The following is a 19,019-nucleotide window of genomic DNA, read 5'->3' on the forward strand; positions in this document are numbered from 1 at the left end:
ACTGACTAACTGTTCCAGGGTGCCACTTGAGAATGAGAGTGGTGGTGAGAGTGCTGTGCTACCTCATGCTCCGGTGTACTGGTATCAGCCTGCTCCCTCGCAGACAGAACCTCCAATCGCTGCCAGAGAGGAACACAAAACAACACACATCAACATACTGTTAAAACACCATTACTGAGTTCATCAGGAAAATTCATACGGGTCTTACCAGGCTGACAGGTGATGAGGGGGCATAGTTCACCTCTGTGGCTACAGCTGAAAGAAAAAGGTTTACAAAAAAGCTGTATAATTAAATGTATGTTTTGTATTTTTATGCAGGGCTTTTCATCCTCTCCAGTGAAGAGAGTGAATATTCTCTAACTGACAGAAAGATGGACGTACCTATTTGAGGGGCTGTGATAAGAGAGCTGCTTCTGGACGGTACAGGTGAGGAGGATGGTGTGTGGTTAGGAGAAAGACCTGTGGATAAAACATGCACGTGATTTATGTTTGGACGATGAAAGTACAGTATACTGCATCAGCATCGCCTCCAGATAACAACGCAACATAAAAACTGTAGTTATTGGGACTTCATTTGATATCTGTCACTGTAGTCTGTTACATGAGGGAAGACTGGAATTATCTGGCGTGCATTCAGAATGCTGCAAGACGAAGGCTTGAGGGCACGTACGTGATGTTCAGATAACTCCGGAAGTCAAGATAGAAAAATGCAGCAATTACAATGACTCACTTACACAATTCTGCTAGCAGACCTGCTCACTGTATTTCATAACCAATGTTAAGAGTAAAAATATTGTTAAACCAAATCTACACATCAACAGCTGACTAAATCTCTACTGTGTAAATAGTGGTCTTAAACTGAAGAGCTTAATAACGTGACATTTCTTGTATCATCTTTCTGCCTCTGTCTTACATACTGTATACTATACAGTAAGACTTATCGTAAAGTACTTGTATATTTCCCTGTTTCACTTGTATACCAATCTGTAAACCAATGAGTGTCTCTCACTTGTGGGGGATTCAGAGAGGCTGCAGGTGGACTTTCGGCCCCTGCGGCTCAGGAATCGGTCGCTGACTTTCTTGGCCTCCTGCAGTAGCACCAGGTTCTTCTGACGGTCCTCCTCCGAGAGCTGCAGCTCAGGCAGATGGTCTTTCACCAGGTCTATCACATTGCCTGTACTGTCTGAGAAGGATACACATGTACACACACACACACACACACACACACACACACACACACACACACACACACACACACACACACACACACACACACACACACACACACACACACACACACACCAATAGTATTCTCTCTGAGCTCAGCACAGAGCAACAAGCCAACATCAATAGTCATCAAAGCAGAAGCATCCCAGGGCTGAGAGCTTTGGCTCTGCTTTTCTAAGGACAAAGAGCCTCCAGTTCTATATGTTGTCAGACACTGATGACCAAACTTAGACATTTCAATAGAGGGAATTAAATTAGCCATACAATGTCATGAAGAAAAAAAAATCACAATGGAACTCACATTTTGAACAATGGACTTATGTACGTTTTGTTAACGCGAGGCTATATTTAGCCTTTAAGTATTTGATTGTACCCACCGACTGTAGTGATGGGTCCTCCCAGGGAGTTTCGGGACAAGCGAGATCTGGGACTGTGTGGTCTGGGAAAGAGAAACGTTTAAAATTAACAGACGCCGTGTTCTTACGACACAGTCTTTATTTACATTTAGCTACTCTAAACACTTGAAGAAGGATGGGTTTTCTTTTCTAGAAATATCTCGATCCTGGCTTGGTTAAAGTGGCACATTTTTCAAGAGGTGGTTTGGTCTCAAGCATTTTTGACATGTACAGTCCTGTTGTCAGGATGAAATAACACATGTACCTGGTCTGTTCCAGAGGACGACCATCTGCTTGGACCACGGTCACGGTTGCTTGCTTTGGGAAGACAATGGTGGGAGCAGGCATCGCCACGGTAACTGCTCTACTTTCAACTGGTGTATTCTAGATAGAAGGATATGTGAGAAACAAAAGGTTTAAAATAGGAGAGGTGTAACTTTAGTTATGCAGCAAGAACAGAACTAGACTGCATGAAAAAGGTATTGAGTGGACTTTTGAGGGACCTGGATAGGAGACATGGGATCCTGCCATAGAAAAATCTGATGTTGTCTCAATAGAAGGAAAATTCATAGATATAGATATTGTTATTGCAATGACGTAAATTGGGGGACATTTTCATTTAAATCATTCAAAACATAAAAGCATGCAAAACAAAGATTACAGAGACATTTGAGTAAACATGTCACCAAATGGCTTGTGTCACCGCAAAGGCACTTTCTCATTCTCTACCCTTTAACCTTCCTGCTTATGTAGACATCTATAAAAGATTGTGTACACACCTTCACAGAGATATTTGGTGACTTGGTTCCCCAAACTGAAGACTTTCTGTTTTCATAAGCTTTTAATGTTGATATTAATGTCAAGACAGAGCCAAACATACATCTTAATGTCTCTCTAGACCCTCCCTGATGTTCACCATGGCTGGGACTGTATGGGGAACATGGTGGAATCCGCAGGAGGAAAAAGACTTCAAGGCATACCCATTTCAAAGCACTTTTAAGGGGAAAAGAAATAAACTTGTGGTCCTCTGTTATCGGTGGTTATTTCAGTGAGGCACTTAGCTCTGTTGACTAGCATGTGGTCCATGGTTTCCAGCAGCAGCAGCATTTTTAGCTCAGCAGCACAATGTCAACAGCCTGAACCCCTGAACATCAGAAACTCTAGACAATGTCCCTCTGGACTAAACACATCCTGAACTCACTGGACCTCAGCATCCCAGGAGAGTGGAAGGACAGAATGAACACTCACTTGAACCAAGTCAACCATATTAAGTATATTTCCAACATTAAAGGTCAGGCTTATATACCCTGAACATGCTTTATTTATATCCTAGTATCCTAGTTCTATCCTCAGAGAAGATTATGCAAATAAACAGGGAGACATTAAATTAACCTTCACTGAGAGCTTCACTGAGACCTTTGTCCTGGAAGAGAATGTTAATAAATGTTATCCCTGTAACAGTCTAAAACTGCTGAAAGGCCAGGGCTATTGTTTAATAAAGGAGGATCATTTTATATGGTTGCCATACCCCCAGGTTAGATTACAGATTACATTGCATTCCTCGGTGAAGTCTTATCTAGGCCGTGTTTATGACTGACTGGAACGGATGACAGTATACTCCTAGGAGGAGTAACTCAGTGGTTCTGGTGAGGCAGCCATCCGCTCAACACAAATGTGTATATAGGTCCTGACTGTACACAGACTGTAGACAGCTGTAGACAGCTTTCAGAAAGCCTCTACTTTTTGTCTCAAATACAGAGTTTCAATAGCATGTTTTCTGGGAGACGTACTGGACTAGGCAAAGCCACATTCAGAGACTCATAAAACATCCAATCTATCCACTGCTCTGTACAAGTCTACTCAACTCAATAAATATTAGGGTGGGGAGTCACTGTCACGTCCTGACCATTTTCTATGGTAGAGTAGGTCAGGGCGTGACAGGGGGGTTTTCTCGTTTCGTTTTTCTATGTTATGTTCTAGTTTTGTATTTCTTTGTTGAGTTTTGTTTGGGATGATCTCCAATTAGAGGCAGCTAGTCATCGTTGTCTCTAATTGGAGATCATACTTAAGAAGGTGTTTTTTCCGTCACGGTTTGTTGTTTTGTTCGTTCAGTTTATTGTGTATGTATTGCATAGTTTCACAGTGAAAATAAAATGTGGAATGACACACACGTTGCACTTTGATCCGCTCCTTCCTACGACAACCGTGGCAGTCACACAGGATCTGAACAGATGACAGAACAAAACAACGAAAGACAGTTCAGTCTTCAGAGTAGAGCCAAGATCTGGAGTGGTCTGGACACACTGTGCTAACCTGTCTTGACCCGCAGCGCAAATTATCTCATCAACACACAGAGTAATAAGAAGCACTGGAAAAAAGTTTGTAATCTGGACAGAAGAGGAAAGAACATCCTGCTCATGTTTTTGCTGGGATTAATTACATATTTTCACTGCTGAGTGAAGCTTTGTTCCTGAGTCAAAAATAGAAGTGGGTGAAATGCACCCATAAAGCACAGGAATCCAGCCAGCAGCATACCACCCTGCATCCCACTGCTGGCTTGCTTCTGAAGCTAAGCAGGGTTGGTCCTGGATGGGTAGACCAGATGCTGCTGGAAGTGGTGTTGGAGGGCCAGTAGGAAGCACTCTTTCCACTGGTAAAAAAAAGATCCCAGGGCAGTGCCCTGTGTAGGGTGCTGTCTTTTGGATGGGATGTTAAACGGGTGTCCTGACTCTCTGAGGTCATTAAAGATCCCATTGCACTTATCGTAAGAGTAGGGGTGTTAACCCTGGTGTCCTGGCTAAATTCCCAATCTGGCCCTCATACCATCATGGCAATCTAATCATCCCCAGCTTACAATTGGCTCATTCATCCCCCTCCTTTCCTCTGAAACTATTCCCCAGGTCATTGCTGTAAATGAGAATGTGTTCTCAGTCAACTTACCTGGTAAAATAAATAAAAAGAATCCCAAACTCAAATCATGAATGAGTGAAGGGATTCATTGTTACTAAAGATACACACATCCAAAACACAATAACATGTATTAGCAATGAATATGTGAGCAACACTATGAGCATAGATATGAGTTAAGCCTAATGCTCATATGCTATTGTTGCTCACACATTCATTGCAAATCAGTATAGCTTGTCAATACTGAATCTTAGGTTCTAGGTTCTGTATTAATGAGATAGTGTCATGTATAGCTCTGAGTGCAACATACCACAGCTTTAGAGTGAAGGGTTAACGTAATGGATAGGTACTCACTGTGCTGGGTGAGCTGGAGGAACTGTCGAGCTCCTCAGGGGAATCCTCCTCCTCTTCAGGGAGGACGGGCATAACGGGGGGCTGTGGGGCTCGGGGTCGTGTCAGGGGGAAAAAAAAGGGACTCTCAGCTGGGATGGGTTGGGTAGGGGATTCTTCTAACTGCTGTTCAGTCTGAACCCAGGGAAAGCAATACAACTCGTGGCCCCCTCCTTCCTGAAACCAGAATTTTATGCATGCAAGCAGGAAGTCACACAGGCACAAGTGAGAATACGCAGCCTCTGATAGCTTCTAACTATCAGGGAAACCACAAAGAAGCATGACGCGTCCTCAAATAGGATAAGTGTATAGACACATTTGCCTATGAATGGGTGTGCCAACTGGTGGTGGCTATGTCTGTTTGAACGTTGATGTTGGAATGATATCATAAGGAAAGGGCCTTGTAGACATACATTCAAAGTCAAATAGTATTGCAGTTGCACTGTTCTGGTCATCTCCATGTAAAAGGACCAATGAGCACCAACATGTGACGCTTATAGGAACATATCACATTTGGTGTCAAATGATAGCTAAAAGTCTATATTATTTGAAGGCATAGATTTTTCAATCCTTTTCCATTAAAAAAAATGTGGCATAAGTAAAAACTTTGATTTGTGGATAAACAGATGGAAAAGGGGTCTTAGAAAACATCTTCCAGAAAAAGTCTTAAAAGGTATCAGAAATACATTAAAAGCAATAATGTTGAAGTAAAGACCCCTGCCAACTAATATCAACACTTCTATTTAGTTTTGCAGAAATGATTTGCCTTCTGTAAGTTTAAGTAATATTGCCTAGTGTCTTGTCATTTTGTTATCAAAAACCCACATATCTTTAAGATATTCTTGAATTTCTCTCCCTCATGAAGAGGGAGGATAATGACATTTCACAGAAATAACAAGTAAAGGTAGACCTACCAGTTAGTTATAATGTTTCTACTGATAATCATTTTGGTAACAGAGTGATTGAAAAATGTGCAACATAATGAGTGCAATTGAATTGGCCAAAATGGAAAATCATAGTAGTCACAAACCACAGTTGCAGTACAGCAGAGTACAGGACAGTAGAGCACAGTAAAGTAGAGTACACTATAATTGACTGGACTCTACTGTACTGTACTTTACTGTACTGTACTGTACTGTACTGCACTGTGCTCTACTGCTCTCTACTGTGCTGTATGATGTCCAAACTTGTGAAACATAGACGTCTATGATTTGTACAGATTTGGTCCGCTCTGGACCAATAATAGCCAGTGTGTAGAAAAATAGCCAATGTGTAGAATAATACCCAAACATGCAAAGGAGGATATTACATTTTTCTACCTTTGTGTACCTATTCAGGATCTATCACCATGAATATAAATGACATTCACAATTGCATTTCTGTATAGTCCAGATCAAGGACCCATCACGTGATTTCTGTTACCATCATTATATTATCGGGTGTTGATCCACTTCACTTAAGAACCAAAATATACTGAACAAAAATATAAACGCAACAGGTAAAGTGTTGGTCCCATGTTTCATGAGCTGAAATAAAAGATCCCAGAAATTATCCATATGAACCAAAATCGTATTTCTCTCAAATTTTGTGCACAAATGTGTTTACATTCCTCTTAGTGAGCATTTCTCCTTTGCCAAGATAATCCATCCACCTGACAGTTGTGGCATATCAAAAAGCTGATTAAACAGCATGATAATTACACAGGTGCACCTTGTGCTGAGGACAATAAATGTTCAGTTTTGTCACACAACGCAATGCCAGAGATGTCTCAAGTTTTGAGGGAGCGTGCAATTGGCATGCTGACTGCAGGAATGTCCACCAGAGCTGTTGCTAGAGAATTTTTATGTCAATTTCTCTACCATAAGCCGCCTCTAACGTAATTTTAGAGAATTTGTCAGTACGTCCAACCGGCCTCACAACCTCACACCACATGCAACCATGCCAGCCCAGGACTTCCACTTCTTCACCTGCGGGATCGTTTGAGAGCAGCCACCCGGACAGCTGATGAAACTATGGGTTTGTACAACCGAATAATTTCTGCACAAACTGTCAGAAACCGTCTCAGGGAAGCTCATCTGCGTGCTCGTCGTCCTCACCAGGGTCTTGACTTGACTGCAGTTCGGCATCATATCTGACTTCAGTGGGCAAATGCTCACCTTCAATGGCCACTGGCACACTGGAGAAGTGTGCTCTTCATGGATGAATCCCGGTTTCAACTGTACCGGGCAGATGGCAGACAGCGTGTATGGCGTTGTGTGGGTGAGCGGTTTGCTGAACAGAGTGCCCCGTGGTGATACGGACAACAAACACAATTGCATTTTACAGACGGCAGTTTTAATGCACATAGATACCGTGACGAGATCCTGAGGCCCATTGTCGTGCCATTCATCCGCCTCCATCACCTCATGTTTCAGCATGATAATGCATAGCCTCATATCGCAAGGATCTGTACACAATTCCTGGAAGCTGAAAATGTCCCAGTTCTTCCATGGCCTACATACTCACCAGACATGTCAGCCATTGAGCAGCTTTGGCATGCTCTGGTTCGACGTGTACGACAGCGTTCCCGCCAATATAGAGAAACTTCACACAGCCATTGAAGAGGAGTGGGACAACATTCCACAGGCCACAATCAACAGCCTGACTAACTCTATGCAAAGGAGATGTGTCGCGCTGCTTGAGGCAAATGGTGGTCACACCAGACACTGACTGGTTTTCTGATCTTACACCCCTACCTTTTTTTTAAGGTATCTATGACGACAGATGCATATCTGTATTCCCAGACATGTGAAATCCATAGATTAGAGCAGTGTTTCCCAGCCCTGATCCTCCAGTACCCACAACAGCACACAGTTTCGTTATAGCCCCAGACAAACACACCTTGTTCAACTCATTGAGGGCTTGATGATTAGTTGACAAGTTGAATCAGATGTGCTTGTCCAGGGTTACAATAAACATGTGTATTGTTGGGGGTACTCGAGGAGCAGGGTTGGGAAACATTGGATTAGAGCCTAATGAATTTACTTAAATTGACTGATTTCCTTTTATGAACTGTAATTCAGTAAAATCTTTTAAATTGTCGCATGTTGCATTTCTATTTTTGTTCAGTGTAGATTTTTTCAAACTCAAGATGCCATATCATAGCTAACACCCCATTCTTTCTGCAGACATCTTTGAATTATTTGAGAGTTTTTGGAAAAGGTGGTCAAATAAAAAACTGAGGTAGATTTTACTGTCATTCTGTTAACAAACTTTGCATCTGCACTGTTCCTCTAATAAATGTGTTTTAGTAACATTTTCAGTGGCAATTGTTAAAAGTAGACTTCTGTGTATAGGGGTACGGTTTGGTAAATGCTCAGTGCAGTCAAAAACTAGATTTTCTGTGTTTTGATATACATTTCCACACTATGAGGTTGGACTAATACTGTGAAATTGTGAAAATTCTAATAATGCTCTTTCAGTGTAAGAGCTGTTTGAAAAGACTGTCTGTACTTTCAGCCTGTTTTGGTGGGATGGAGTTTTGGTCTACCTGTTGACATCACTAGGCTGTAAATTTGTTAATAATAGACCAATAAGAAAGAGAGTTCCAAACCTCTCTGCCAAGAACAGATAGTTTTCAGTTTTCCCATCCCCACTCAGACCACTTCCAGACAGTCCTAGCAGATCTCTTGCTTGAGACACTGCTCTTGCTAAGAAGCTATTTAAAAAAAAGAAATTGACCATTTTGATTGAAAACAATCACAGTAGCTAGGTTTCCATCCAAACGATATGCCCATTTTCCACCAGAGATGTGTTTCCATCAAACTGACCTTTTGCAGATAAAAGGCTGTGCGCGATGAGAAAATGCACATAAAAATGACTTTTGCCATTAAATTCCCATGTACTGAATGAAAAACACAAGTTAAATGGGTTTCCATCGCATTTTCAACTCTACTGATGGATTTGTTGCGTTATATAGCAAATGTGCCCACTCTGGTCTTGGCACATGCGGTTTAACCAACAGCTCGCAGATACAGTGGGGGTAGTCTACTTATATTATGAGATTATTATGGATAAGAGCGATATTATTTGTCTTTGTCAAACGGCAGCCAATCATCGATCATCACCTTGCATCACATTGCACATTAATCACCCTGTGAAGTTCATCATCATGTATTTAATCTGTAGTTTAATAAACTGCATGCTTTCCCGAGTCGTGGTGGGAGGACCACACAACATATCATCACGATATGATAGTTAGTATATCAATATTTGCCCATGAAGGCGTTTCCAACGCTATTTCTCAGATAATTAATTTAACCGACACAAAAAGATCCCACCATGTCGAACAAACAAATTGTTTGTCAGCATTTATACAATTGTACCGGCATTTTATGTTTCCGTCAGCCCAGTCGTGACTTTTTTCATGAGTTAATTCCTCCGCATAAAATGGTTGCATGAAAACGTGGTTAATCAGGCACTTAATTGCTATCCAGAAATGATTGGATATTGAGATAGAAATGGCTGAATTGGGCCTTTAAACATTTTAAAGTGAAAGAGAGAGACTCAGCGTCACTTTGTTACAATGGATTTGCCCTTCTCTCAAATAACTTGGTTATGATGCAATGAATTATCATTGCAATATTCCAGATCCAGCACAACTCTCTAGCGGCATATTACTGTAATAAGTATCAGACAAACCACCACACAGACATGTCAGCTGCTTCTCTCTAGTGTTAGACCTGCCTAGCAAGTCCTGCAGCTTCCAGAACTGTGCATAAGCAAATGTGACCTTTGTCTCCCCAGAGGCGGGGGCGGATGAGCCAAGTTAATCTGGGAGAACGGGAATCCCAGAGGAACGCATTCTTCCAGCTATTAAAGTTAGACTTATTTAATTCTGAGAATGAACAAAGAAAAACAAGATAACGTTGTCTTGCAACAAATCTGAACATCTATGACAGGCAAACAGGGAGGGCAGCGAGGTAGCACAATGGAGGATGAAAGGTTAGCAGTGTCGCAATTAAATCGTCACAGAGCAAGGTTAGCTTGAACTACCATATTTACACTAAAACGAGCATATCGAACCACACAATCGCAATCTGATTCTAAAGGGGGAAACAAACACAGTTATATTTATCCTATCCATTTCAACATGCCTATGGAAATAATAGACTTGGAAAATGTCATTCAGCAGAGCCAGAATCATCCAAATCAGACATGCCATCAGTCAGAGCTCTGTCAGGGTTGACGGAGGTCACATTCTTACTGGAGTCTCCCTCTCTGAGACTAATGGTCTTTGCCAGCGCTCACTCCAGGACTCCCTGCCTCCATTCCAACCCCGCCCAGCCCAGGCCGTCATCCCTCATCCTGCCCTGCCTCTCTATCCATCAGCCAACCCGTGCCCCCCACAGCCAGCACTCAAGCACCACTCACTTCGTTTCTGGGTATGGGAGGGGGTTTTTGTGAAGGAAACCATGGCTTTGGAAGGATGTGTACACCTTAAATGGGTAAAATAACTTGCTTATGTTTCTGTCTGTGCCCATTTAGAATAGTGTGTGTGAGTGTTTATTTTTGAACTACAATGATTTGGGAATCACTTGAGTATTTAATAATAAAAGAGGCTATCCTCATTAAAGTAATCATTAAAAAGTATTCAGTGCTAACTTACCTTATCTGAGCCTGTTATTAAAACAGTCGGTAGATCCCGAGAATGGAAACTCCCACAATGCTCTAGATCACACCCAATATCTGTTGGTTGTAATACATTGCTCCTCCCACTATCTTCTGGTTCAGAGGCTTTACTACCAGCACTGTCTTCTGGGTTTGATGGCTGACTCCTCCCAAAGTCTCCAGGCGGCAATGCTTGGCCACTCCCACAGTCGCGGGCCTCTGACTGACAGTAGTCACGGCAAGTAGGATCCTCCGATCTGAGACTGATCAAACACATCAACACACCGTTCTTTATCCATAATCAACAGTTAAATCTCTCCAAAATCATATCAAACACAATTATAACCCGTATATCAGCTTGAATATTTGTAATAACTTCCACAGCTTCCTGCTCTGTGAAATACCTCCGCCTCCTCACTCTAAACCCGGAGAGGTGGGCCTTTCCTAACACACTTTATGCAATCCTCTGACAGTTCCCGCTTCCTCCTAGGAATGTACTGAGTGCCTCTGTAATTTTTTGGGGCGCTGGTGTGTGACCATGTAAACACTGGCATCCCTGCACAGTCTCACCTTAGCCTAGCTCTTCAGTTGTGGGGGGATGTTAATCTAAACACATGCAATATCCTCTTCCTGTAAAAGAGAGAGAATATAAACACTAACCCTGCTACATTCTCCTCAGTGTGAGCGGCAGCGTGACTGACACAGGCAGACTGGGGGGGTGTATCCGTTGGGACGGTAAGTGAAGGGGCACACTCGTACTGGAGGAAGACTTGTGATGGGGACACTGGGGGCGTTTGTGTCTCTGACACTGGGATGGAACCTACGAGAGGGAGGAACCAACACGGTCAGACAGGGAGGTCCTAGTCACACTAACAACATGGTGTAGGCAGTAGCAGACATGTGAAAACAAAACACATTAAACAAGCAGATGGACAGGAGATAGGAGCAGAAATGACAGACAGATGAATGGTAGCACATTATGACCTGCCAAAAGGAAGTGGAAGATATGTGAGGTGCACATGAGCATTTCGCTGCACCTATTATACCTGCTGTAAACTGTGTATGTGACGAATACATTGGATTTTGATTTGAAGATGACAGTTGATCTATTACCTAAAAATGCAGGTGCAGGAACATCACTGCTGGTACTGTTGTGCTTTTGGCCTGGGATAAAGTCAGGACATTGGGCTTGGCTTGTTTTGTTGTCATCAGTGCAGGGTGCCTCTGAATCGTCACAGTTCTGACAGAGCGAAAACAACATCTTCCATTAATCCATTCATGAACTATGATGTGTCATCCACACTCAGCATCTCCTAGTCCCTACCTATGTTGAATGTTTTATGGGGCTGTTAGCCGTATCAGATCTAGCCGATTTTGACGTAAAAAAATGTAATAAAAAAAGAGAGAATGCATCAATGGATTTTTCTGACATGCCGGCAATGAGGGATTCAGTGTCATGTGTTCAGTATTCACTAAGCAGAAAGGAAAAACAATAAGCTGTAGAACAGAAATCATTCACCCTCTTATCTTTCCTCATAAGTAATCCAGAGTGCACATTTCATTGAGGAATGGCTTCCTGAGTCCAGACACAGTACAGTAACAGAATATGCTGGTAAATGTCATGACAAACATGGCTAGAGGATGCTGGGAACGTGAGGCTAATAGACCCATCCCTCACAAGGGAGGAAGTAGACTGTTTAGCGGTCTCCTAGGAACAAGAGGGATATTTAGACAAAGCCTCAGGAAGATTTTTTAAATTTATTTTACCTTCATTTAACTAGGCAAGTCAGTTAAGAACAAATTATTATTTACAATGACAGCCTAGGAACAGTGGGTTAACTGCCTTGTTCAGGGGCAGAACGACAGATTTTTACCTTGTCAGCTCAGGGATTTGATCTTGCAACCTTTTGGTTACTGGCCCAACAATCTAACCACTAGGGTACCTGAAAGTACTTACAATACAATTCAAAAGTTTGGGGTCACTTAGAAAAGTCCTTGTTTTTTAAAGAAAAACACATTTTTTGTCCATTAAAATAACATCAAATTGATCAAAAATACAGTGTAGATATTGTTAATGTTGTAAATGACTACTGTAGCTGGAAACGGCAGATTTCTTATGGAATATCTACATAGGCATACAGAGGCCCATTATCAGCAACCATCATTCCTGTGTTCAAATGGCACATTGTGTTAGCTAATCCAAGTTCATCATTTTAAAAGGCTAATTGATCATTAGAAAACTCTTTTGCAATTATGTTAGCACAGCTGAAAACTGTTGTTCTGATTAAAGAAGCAATAAACCTGGCCATATTTAGACTGGGTTCGATTACAGACTCAAAATGGCCAGAAACAAATAACTTTCTTCTGAAACTCGTCAGTCTAGTATTGTTCTGAGAAATGAAGGCTATTCCATGCGAGAAATTGCCAAGAAACTGAAGATCTCGTACAATGCTCTGTACTACTCCCTTCACAGAACAGCACAAACTGTCTCTAACCAGAATAGAAAGAGGAGTGGGAGGCCCCGGTGCACAACTGAGCAAGAGGACAAGTACATTAGAGTGTCTAGTTTGAGAAACAGATGCCTCACAAGTCCTCAACTGGCAGCTTCATTAAATAGTACCCGCAAAACCCCAGTCTCAACGTCCACAGTGAAGAGGCGACTCTGGGATGCTGGCCTTAAATCACTATCCTGTTATGGCCTTCACAAAACACAATGTCCAGATAGGCCAACTTCCTACAACTGGAGCTGTGATGAACCACTCATATACAACACAAAATGCACCCGGATCTCCTGTCTAACATACTACAATAAACAGATAGTTGATTTGTCATAAACGTTTATAACAAGCTGTTATAAATCTCTAGTGCATTATCAAACATCAGAGAATGCTGCTATTTCCAATAGTGTGAGGGTTTAGTGAGGTCAGGTTCAGTACCGGAGGTTTCCTCCTCATCAAGCCTGCGTATTTACTCCTACACACTTCTATATCTGCACATGATGAAGGAGATGACATAGAGAAAACACTTTCAAACATAGTTAAGATAGTGATTAAACAATCATCTAAAGAACAGTCACACAGTGACAATTAAAGGCAGTCCTGAAAGACTGCTGTACTGTGAAACTTTGCAAGGGTTTTGACACACTGTAAAAAAAAATAGATTTGTTTCAAATGAATATTATTATTATTATTAATTAGTTGCACAGCTTTTTGTTTTGTTTACTCAACTTTTCGGTCAGTTTTACCTGAACTTAAAAAAATGTGTTGGCCCAAATTTGGCAATTCAGTCAACTTAAAACAATGTTTGCTTAAATTGTCTCATATGTTCATTCAACTATAAATTCTTATTTGGGTGGCGTAGCAGGAAGACCAGAAGGCCTTGAACCAAGAGGTTGTGAGTTCAAATTCCAGATGAGGACATGTTGAACAATAATTACTGTATAAATGAACATGCACAATGTAATCATGTATGTGAAATATGTGAGATGAAAACATTGTGTGTTAACAGCACTGTGTGTGTAACTAGTTCCACAGCCTTTTTTTTTAGGTAAGATGCCCAAGCAATATTTTTCAGTTGAATGAACACATGAGAAAGTTTAGCACACATCATTTTAAGTTGTTAGAATTTTTGCCAAAGTTTTCTCAAGTTGGAGCTAAGTTTGGACCAACACTTTTTTGTTGTTGTTCAGGTAACACTTGAGTAAACAAGTTGAGTAAACAAAAAAATTTTTTTTTACAGTCCAACACTGCAATCTAGAAGCAATGTCCTGGGCTGAGATTGTTTCTGGGAGTCCACAGTGAGAATAAATTTCAACGCAAACAGAGTCGAGGGGGCCAAGCTGAGCTGGAGGAGTCCAAACAGAGAGACAATGGGATGAATATTGCAGTGTAATTGAATCACTCTGATTATTTCCTGCCGGGCCCGGGAGTACATCCAAGCCTACAAGGCTCTGTCCACTGGACACACAGGGCCACACAGCCTCTCTCTCCCCTGACCAGAGCTATTTTCGGGAACCTTCAGCCGGTCCCCTTTAGCAGGCAGGGCCCTGGGGGCCACAAAGTTACCTCGCGGCAAGGCAGAGGGCTGGCCTCGCTGGTCACTCATGATAAAATGAGCTGAGCAGAGCATTTTCCCCGACCCCCTTCTCCCCTGTTATGTAAGCTCTCTGCCTGTTGCCAGATTTGCTTAAAATTTGGTTGTGTGAAGCACAGGGAGTACAGAACCGGCAGAGGAAGTGGTGGTTACACAGCCACCATCCCAGATAACAGGATATGGAGGGAATGTGAGAAAGATGAGAGATGGATGGCGAGAGATAGAGGGGGAGGCAAGTGAGCTTGTTCAAAATACCAATGCCATTTAGACTATCATGGCTATATACAGTATTGCAATAAAACAAATAAATCATTAGCATCTGCTGGTCATGCATAGAATCCCAGTATCTGCAACTTTCAACCAAGTCTTGTAATTATTGTTCTCCCTTAGCGAACCATTACTATCTTCCCAATAAGTGACAGCCTGTAAACCCTCACAAGAGATATATACATGTTCCAACATAACCCCAAAATGATGATGAACAGCGCAAATGTTTAACATGGCTGCCAACTCGATGCACATAGCCAAAGATACTAATGATAAAGTGCATGTCATGCAGCTGCAGACTCTCTAATCTCTAAACAAATAAAACGTGCATACAATACATCATCTATACCTGTCCACAGAGCAGAGAATAGATCAATAGCTGTACCTGTAACCTCCTGTGAGAGATACCACCTTCACTGCTTAGCTCCACATAAACTCCACATAAAACACCCGACAGAACCTTCCCTCAGTCAAACTGTAATTCACAGATTTTTTCACAGAAAACCTAGCTGTCTCTTTTCCTTTCCTTTCCCTGTCTTGTTTTCCAGCACCAGCCTCTCTTTCACTCATGGGAGCTTTGACCATTTAAGGAGAAGGCTCTGTGTGCCTCTCTGGGCTGCTGCTGTGTATGTGTACAGCTCTTCTCTAAGGCTGCCGCTCTGCTCCACTCAGCCCTGACTGATCACATCTCCTGAATTACACTCCAACTCTGAGCTCCAACTCTGAGCTCCAACTCTGAGCTCGTACTCTGCCTGGGAGCGCCAAGTCACTATTCTTTCTCTCTGTGATCATTCTGTGGGGGAAGAGGTCTGACCAGGGAAGGGTAGAGTTTGGACGTGTGTGTGTTTGATCAAAACACTGTATAACTCAAACTATCATTCCTCCATCCCCCACCAGATCGGAGTCTAGGACATGGTTTAGGGTGGAAACAGTCTTCCAAGCAGTCACATAACCTCAAGAAATGAAGGACGGTGTCACGTCCTGACCAGTTAAGGGTTATTTGTTGTTGGAGTTTGGTCAGGATGTGGCAGAGGGTATTTGTTTTATATGGTTTGGGGTGGTGGTGTAGGTAGTAGGTTGTTTTAGTTATGTATTCCGGGGGTTTTGGGCACTGCTCTGTGTTTATGTATTTCTAGGTTTAGTTAGTTAGTTGTGGGTATAGGTTCTAGGTTTGTTTTCTATGTAGATTTAATTGGGATTGGACTTCCAATTGAAGGCAGGTGTGTTGAGTTGCCTTTGATTGGGAGTCCTATATTAGTAGGGTGTGTTTGTGGGTAATTGTTTGTGAGCACTGCGTTTATTGAGCCTGCTACACTGTCTAGTCGTGAGTATTGTTTTGTTTTTCCCGTGGATGCTTTTCGTTTTTCCATTAAAAGGAATGAGTATCCACATACCCGCTGCATTTTGGTCTTCCCTTCAACACGGCACCTTTTGTGACAGACGGGTGGGTAGCTCCTACTGAGCCCCTAAAATAAACACACAAACATATACGAACATTCATACTCATGCACATGTACACATATGCATCCTCTGTTCTCTACATACAGAGGCAAACAGACTAAAAAAGCTCTTCTGATAAGCTTCTCAAATATTATGGATTACCTGAGGTTATAAGCTTTTTTACAGGTCATTAATAGACCATAAGACCATACAAGACAGTATGAGAAACAGGGGACACTACATATCACATAAAGTAAGTGGAAGGTGGAACCAGTAACAGCAGACACATTATGGAACCTGTTTACATTTGAAATCAGATCACAACAAAGAGAAAAGGCCTTCTGTTAGTGTGTGATTATTCAATTATCCAATAATGACACAGCTAGCCTGTATCTCACTGTTCTGGGAGCAGCAGTACAGTTTGCTCTAATATGGGCTGACATGCCTCTGCTACAGTGTGAGGATAATTGTTCATCTCAGGTTTGGGTGTTTGAAGCCCAGAAAGGATTAGAGAGAAAAGGAGAAAGGGCTGTAGAAAACATTCTAGATATTCCTCTCGTATTTCACTCAATTAAAGGGTGGCAGGTAGCCTAGTGGTTAGAGCGTTGGACTAGCAACCAAAAGGTTGCACGATCGAATCCCTGAGCTGACAAGGTAATAATCTGTTGTTCTGCCACTGAACAAGGCAGTTAACCCACTGTTCCTAGGCTGTCATTGAAAATAAGAATTTGTTTATAACTGACTTGCCTAGTTAATAAATAAAGGTAGATAAAGAAACATGAGCTGGTGCACACCCAGAATAATAGTTTGTGTGGAGGTGCTGACTAACAGTGAATAAACTATCAAAATAAAGAAAGTCGCACACGCCATGTATAATCTCCCAGCAATATAATGGTATTTACCAACGTTTCAGCATCACTGTACCTTCCTCAGGGTAATGTCATGAATACTTGAACCAGGTTATGTAGACACACAGTGCAATTAGTGTAACCAATGACAGTAGTGAGGGGTGTGTCATAATAATTAAGTTAATTCAAATGAATTAGTCAAACTGTTAAAAAATAGTATATGGCATATTAAATATATTATGCTATTGTTATCATATAGAAACATAATGGAATATTGTACATCATATTAGCATCAACATACATTACTGTTTCATTCAATTTCACATAATTTCGTATTTCATTTTTGTTACATGTAATCTTTTGGTTCAACCTTAATATATAATGAACATCATCAACAGGGGGACATATTAGGTGTACGCTAATAAGCTGTAAAAATAATAAACGTCTTTCTTCAGACACCCACATACAGGTCGAAAGATCCCTGTTAGGGGTATCATCTCATGCAAGACCAAGGGAGTAATCTATCTCATCACCTGTTCATGTGGAAAAGCCTACGTAGGAAAAACGAAAAGACAGTTAAAACAACGCATAGCTGAACACCGCAGCTCAATCAGGTGTAAGAACATTGACTATCCAGCAGCAGCTCACTTTGTTGAAGCTAACCATCCCATCTCCTCCCTCAAATACACAGGCATTGAGCATGTTGCTCTACCAAGGAGAGGAGGTAACATTGAGATCCTACTACTACAAAGAGAGGCTTACTGGATATCCTATCTAGAAACATTGACCCCTAGTGGTCTGAATATTGACTTTGATCTCAGGCCCTTCTTATGAATACATTTTCCTCTATGAACAAATCTTATAAATTGAACAAATATTTTTACAGCTTATTAGCGTACACCTAATATGTTCGCCCTGTTGATGATGTTCAAAGTTCTTCAAAGTGGTAGGCATGTTGTGTCAATCAAATGATACAACCCCCCCCCAAAATCAATTTTAATTCCAGGTTGTGAGGCAACAAAATAGGAAAAATGCCAAGGCGGTGAATACTTTTGCAAGCCACTGTAAAATATGAACTTGCAAACAACATTTCTTCTTTGTTATTTTAGCCTATACAACACCAAAAGTACCAACAACAAAAAAAGTATATATCTTTATTACCTTTCTGCCACTGTTGCTGCCTCCTCCAGTTCGTGAATAAATGGCACCTGTTTGAACCAAACCAGAGAAAGTGAGGTGGGCTCAATTTGCATGTTACTGGTACTATACTGTATATGTCATGTAAATTAATACCATTAAAATGCACTAAATTGGGGAGTATTCCTCTGAGGATGACGCACAGAGTGAGCAGTCTGTCTAATTGGTGGACCGGACAGTATTTCAGGAAGTCCTCTACCTCACCCCCTACCTCCATTTCTAGGGGCAACAATAACCTGGCAACCAGTTTCATGGGAAGCTTGATCCTCTGGTTGAAAGCACTTGGCCCACGGCAGGCCTATTGTGTCATATCCTTTTGAACCTCTCCTGAAAGACAGTGCCGTTCCATCATTGCGAACAAACAAAAATCTAAATGACACCAATACTACATGCTACTTGAAGCATCCCTATCACTGGAAAAGTCCTCATGGCTTTTAGATCTAATTACAGACGGAAATACAATGATCACAAGGATCTAGAATTCATTCATGCTGGGGTCAGTGGCAGGTTGAGAAAAGAAACCACATCTCTGCTATTCAACTCCAACAGTGGACAGACAGGAAAACACTTGACGTTGGCAAAACATCTCCGAAGCACTTCATTCTTG

The 19,019-nt window shown here is 41.7% G+C and overlaps 1 protein-coding gene across 2 annotated transcripts in view; it reads right to left on the reverse strand.

Annotated features, from left to right (window-relative positions):
* Positions 1-18,418, reverse strand: part of LOC106587202 (inositol 1,4,5-triphosphate receptor associated 1) — a 28,095-nt gene extending 9,677 nt beyond the window's left edge. The window contains exons 1-11 of one of the 2 annotated variants that reach the window (XM_014175333.2): positions 18,377-18,418; positions 11,682-11,808; positions 11,229-11,388; positions 10,567-10,831; positions 4,884-5,096; positions 1,888-2,006; positions 1,605-1,666; positions 1,010-1,183; positions 382-459; positions 209-255; positions 63-119 (exon numbers count right to left, since the gene is read on the reverse strand). In XM_014175333.2, coding sequence (XP_014030808.2) covers positions 63-119; positions 209-255; positions 382-459; positions 1,010-1,183; positions 1,605-1,666; positions 1,888-2,006; positions 4,884-4,955 — 609 coding nt within the window. In that variant the 5' untranslated portion in view covers positions 4,956-5,096; positions 10,567-10,831; positions 11,229-11,388; positions 11,682-11,808; positions 18,377-18,418. Of the gene's footprint in view, positions 1-62; positions 120-208; positions 256-381; positions 460-1,009; positions 1,184-1,604; positions 1,667-1,887; positions 2,007-4,883; positions 5,097-10,566; positions 10,832-11,228; positions 11,389-11,681; positions 11,809-15,312; positions 15,654-18,376 lie in introns of those variants that run through there. The other variant, XM_014175334.2, reaches the window with a different exon arrangement.
* Between the last annotated feature and the right edge of the window lie 601 nt (positions 18,419-19,019).

Source organism: Salmo salar, chromosome ssa26 (genome assembly GCF_905237065.1).
Source record: "Salmo salar chromosome ssa26, Ssal_v3.1, whole genome shotgun sequence".
Lineage (NCBI taxonomy): Eukaryota > Metazoa > Chordata > Actinopteri > Salmoniformes > Salmonidae > Salmo > Salmo salar.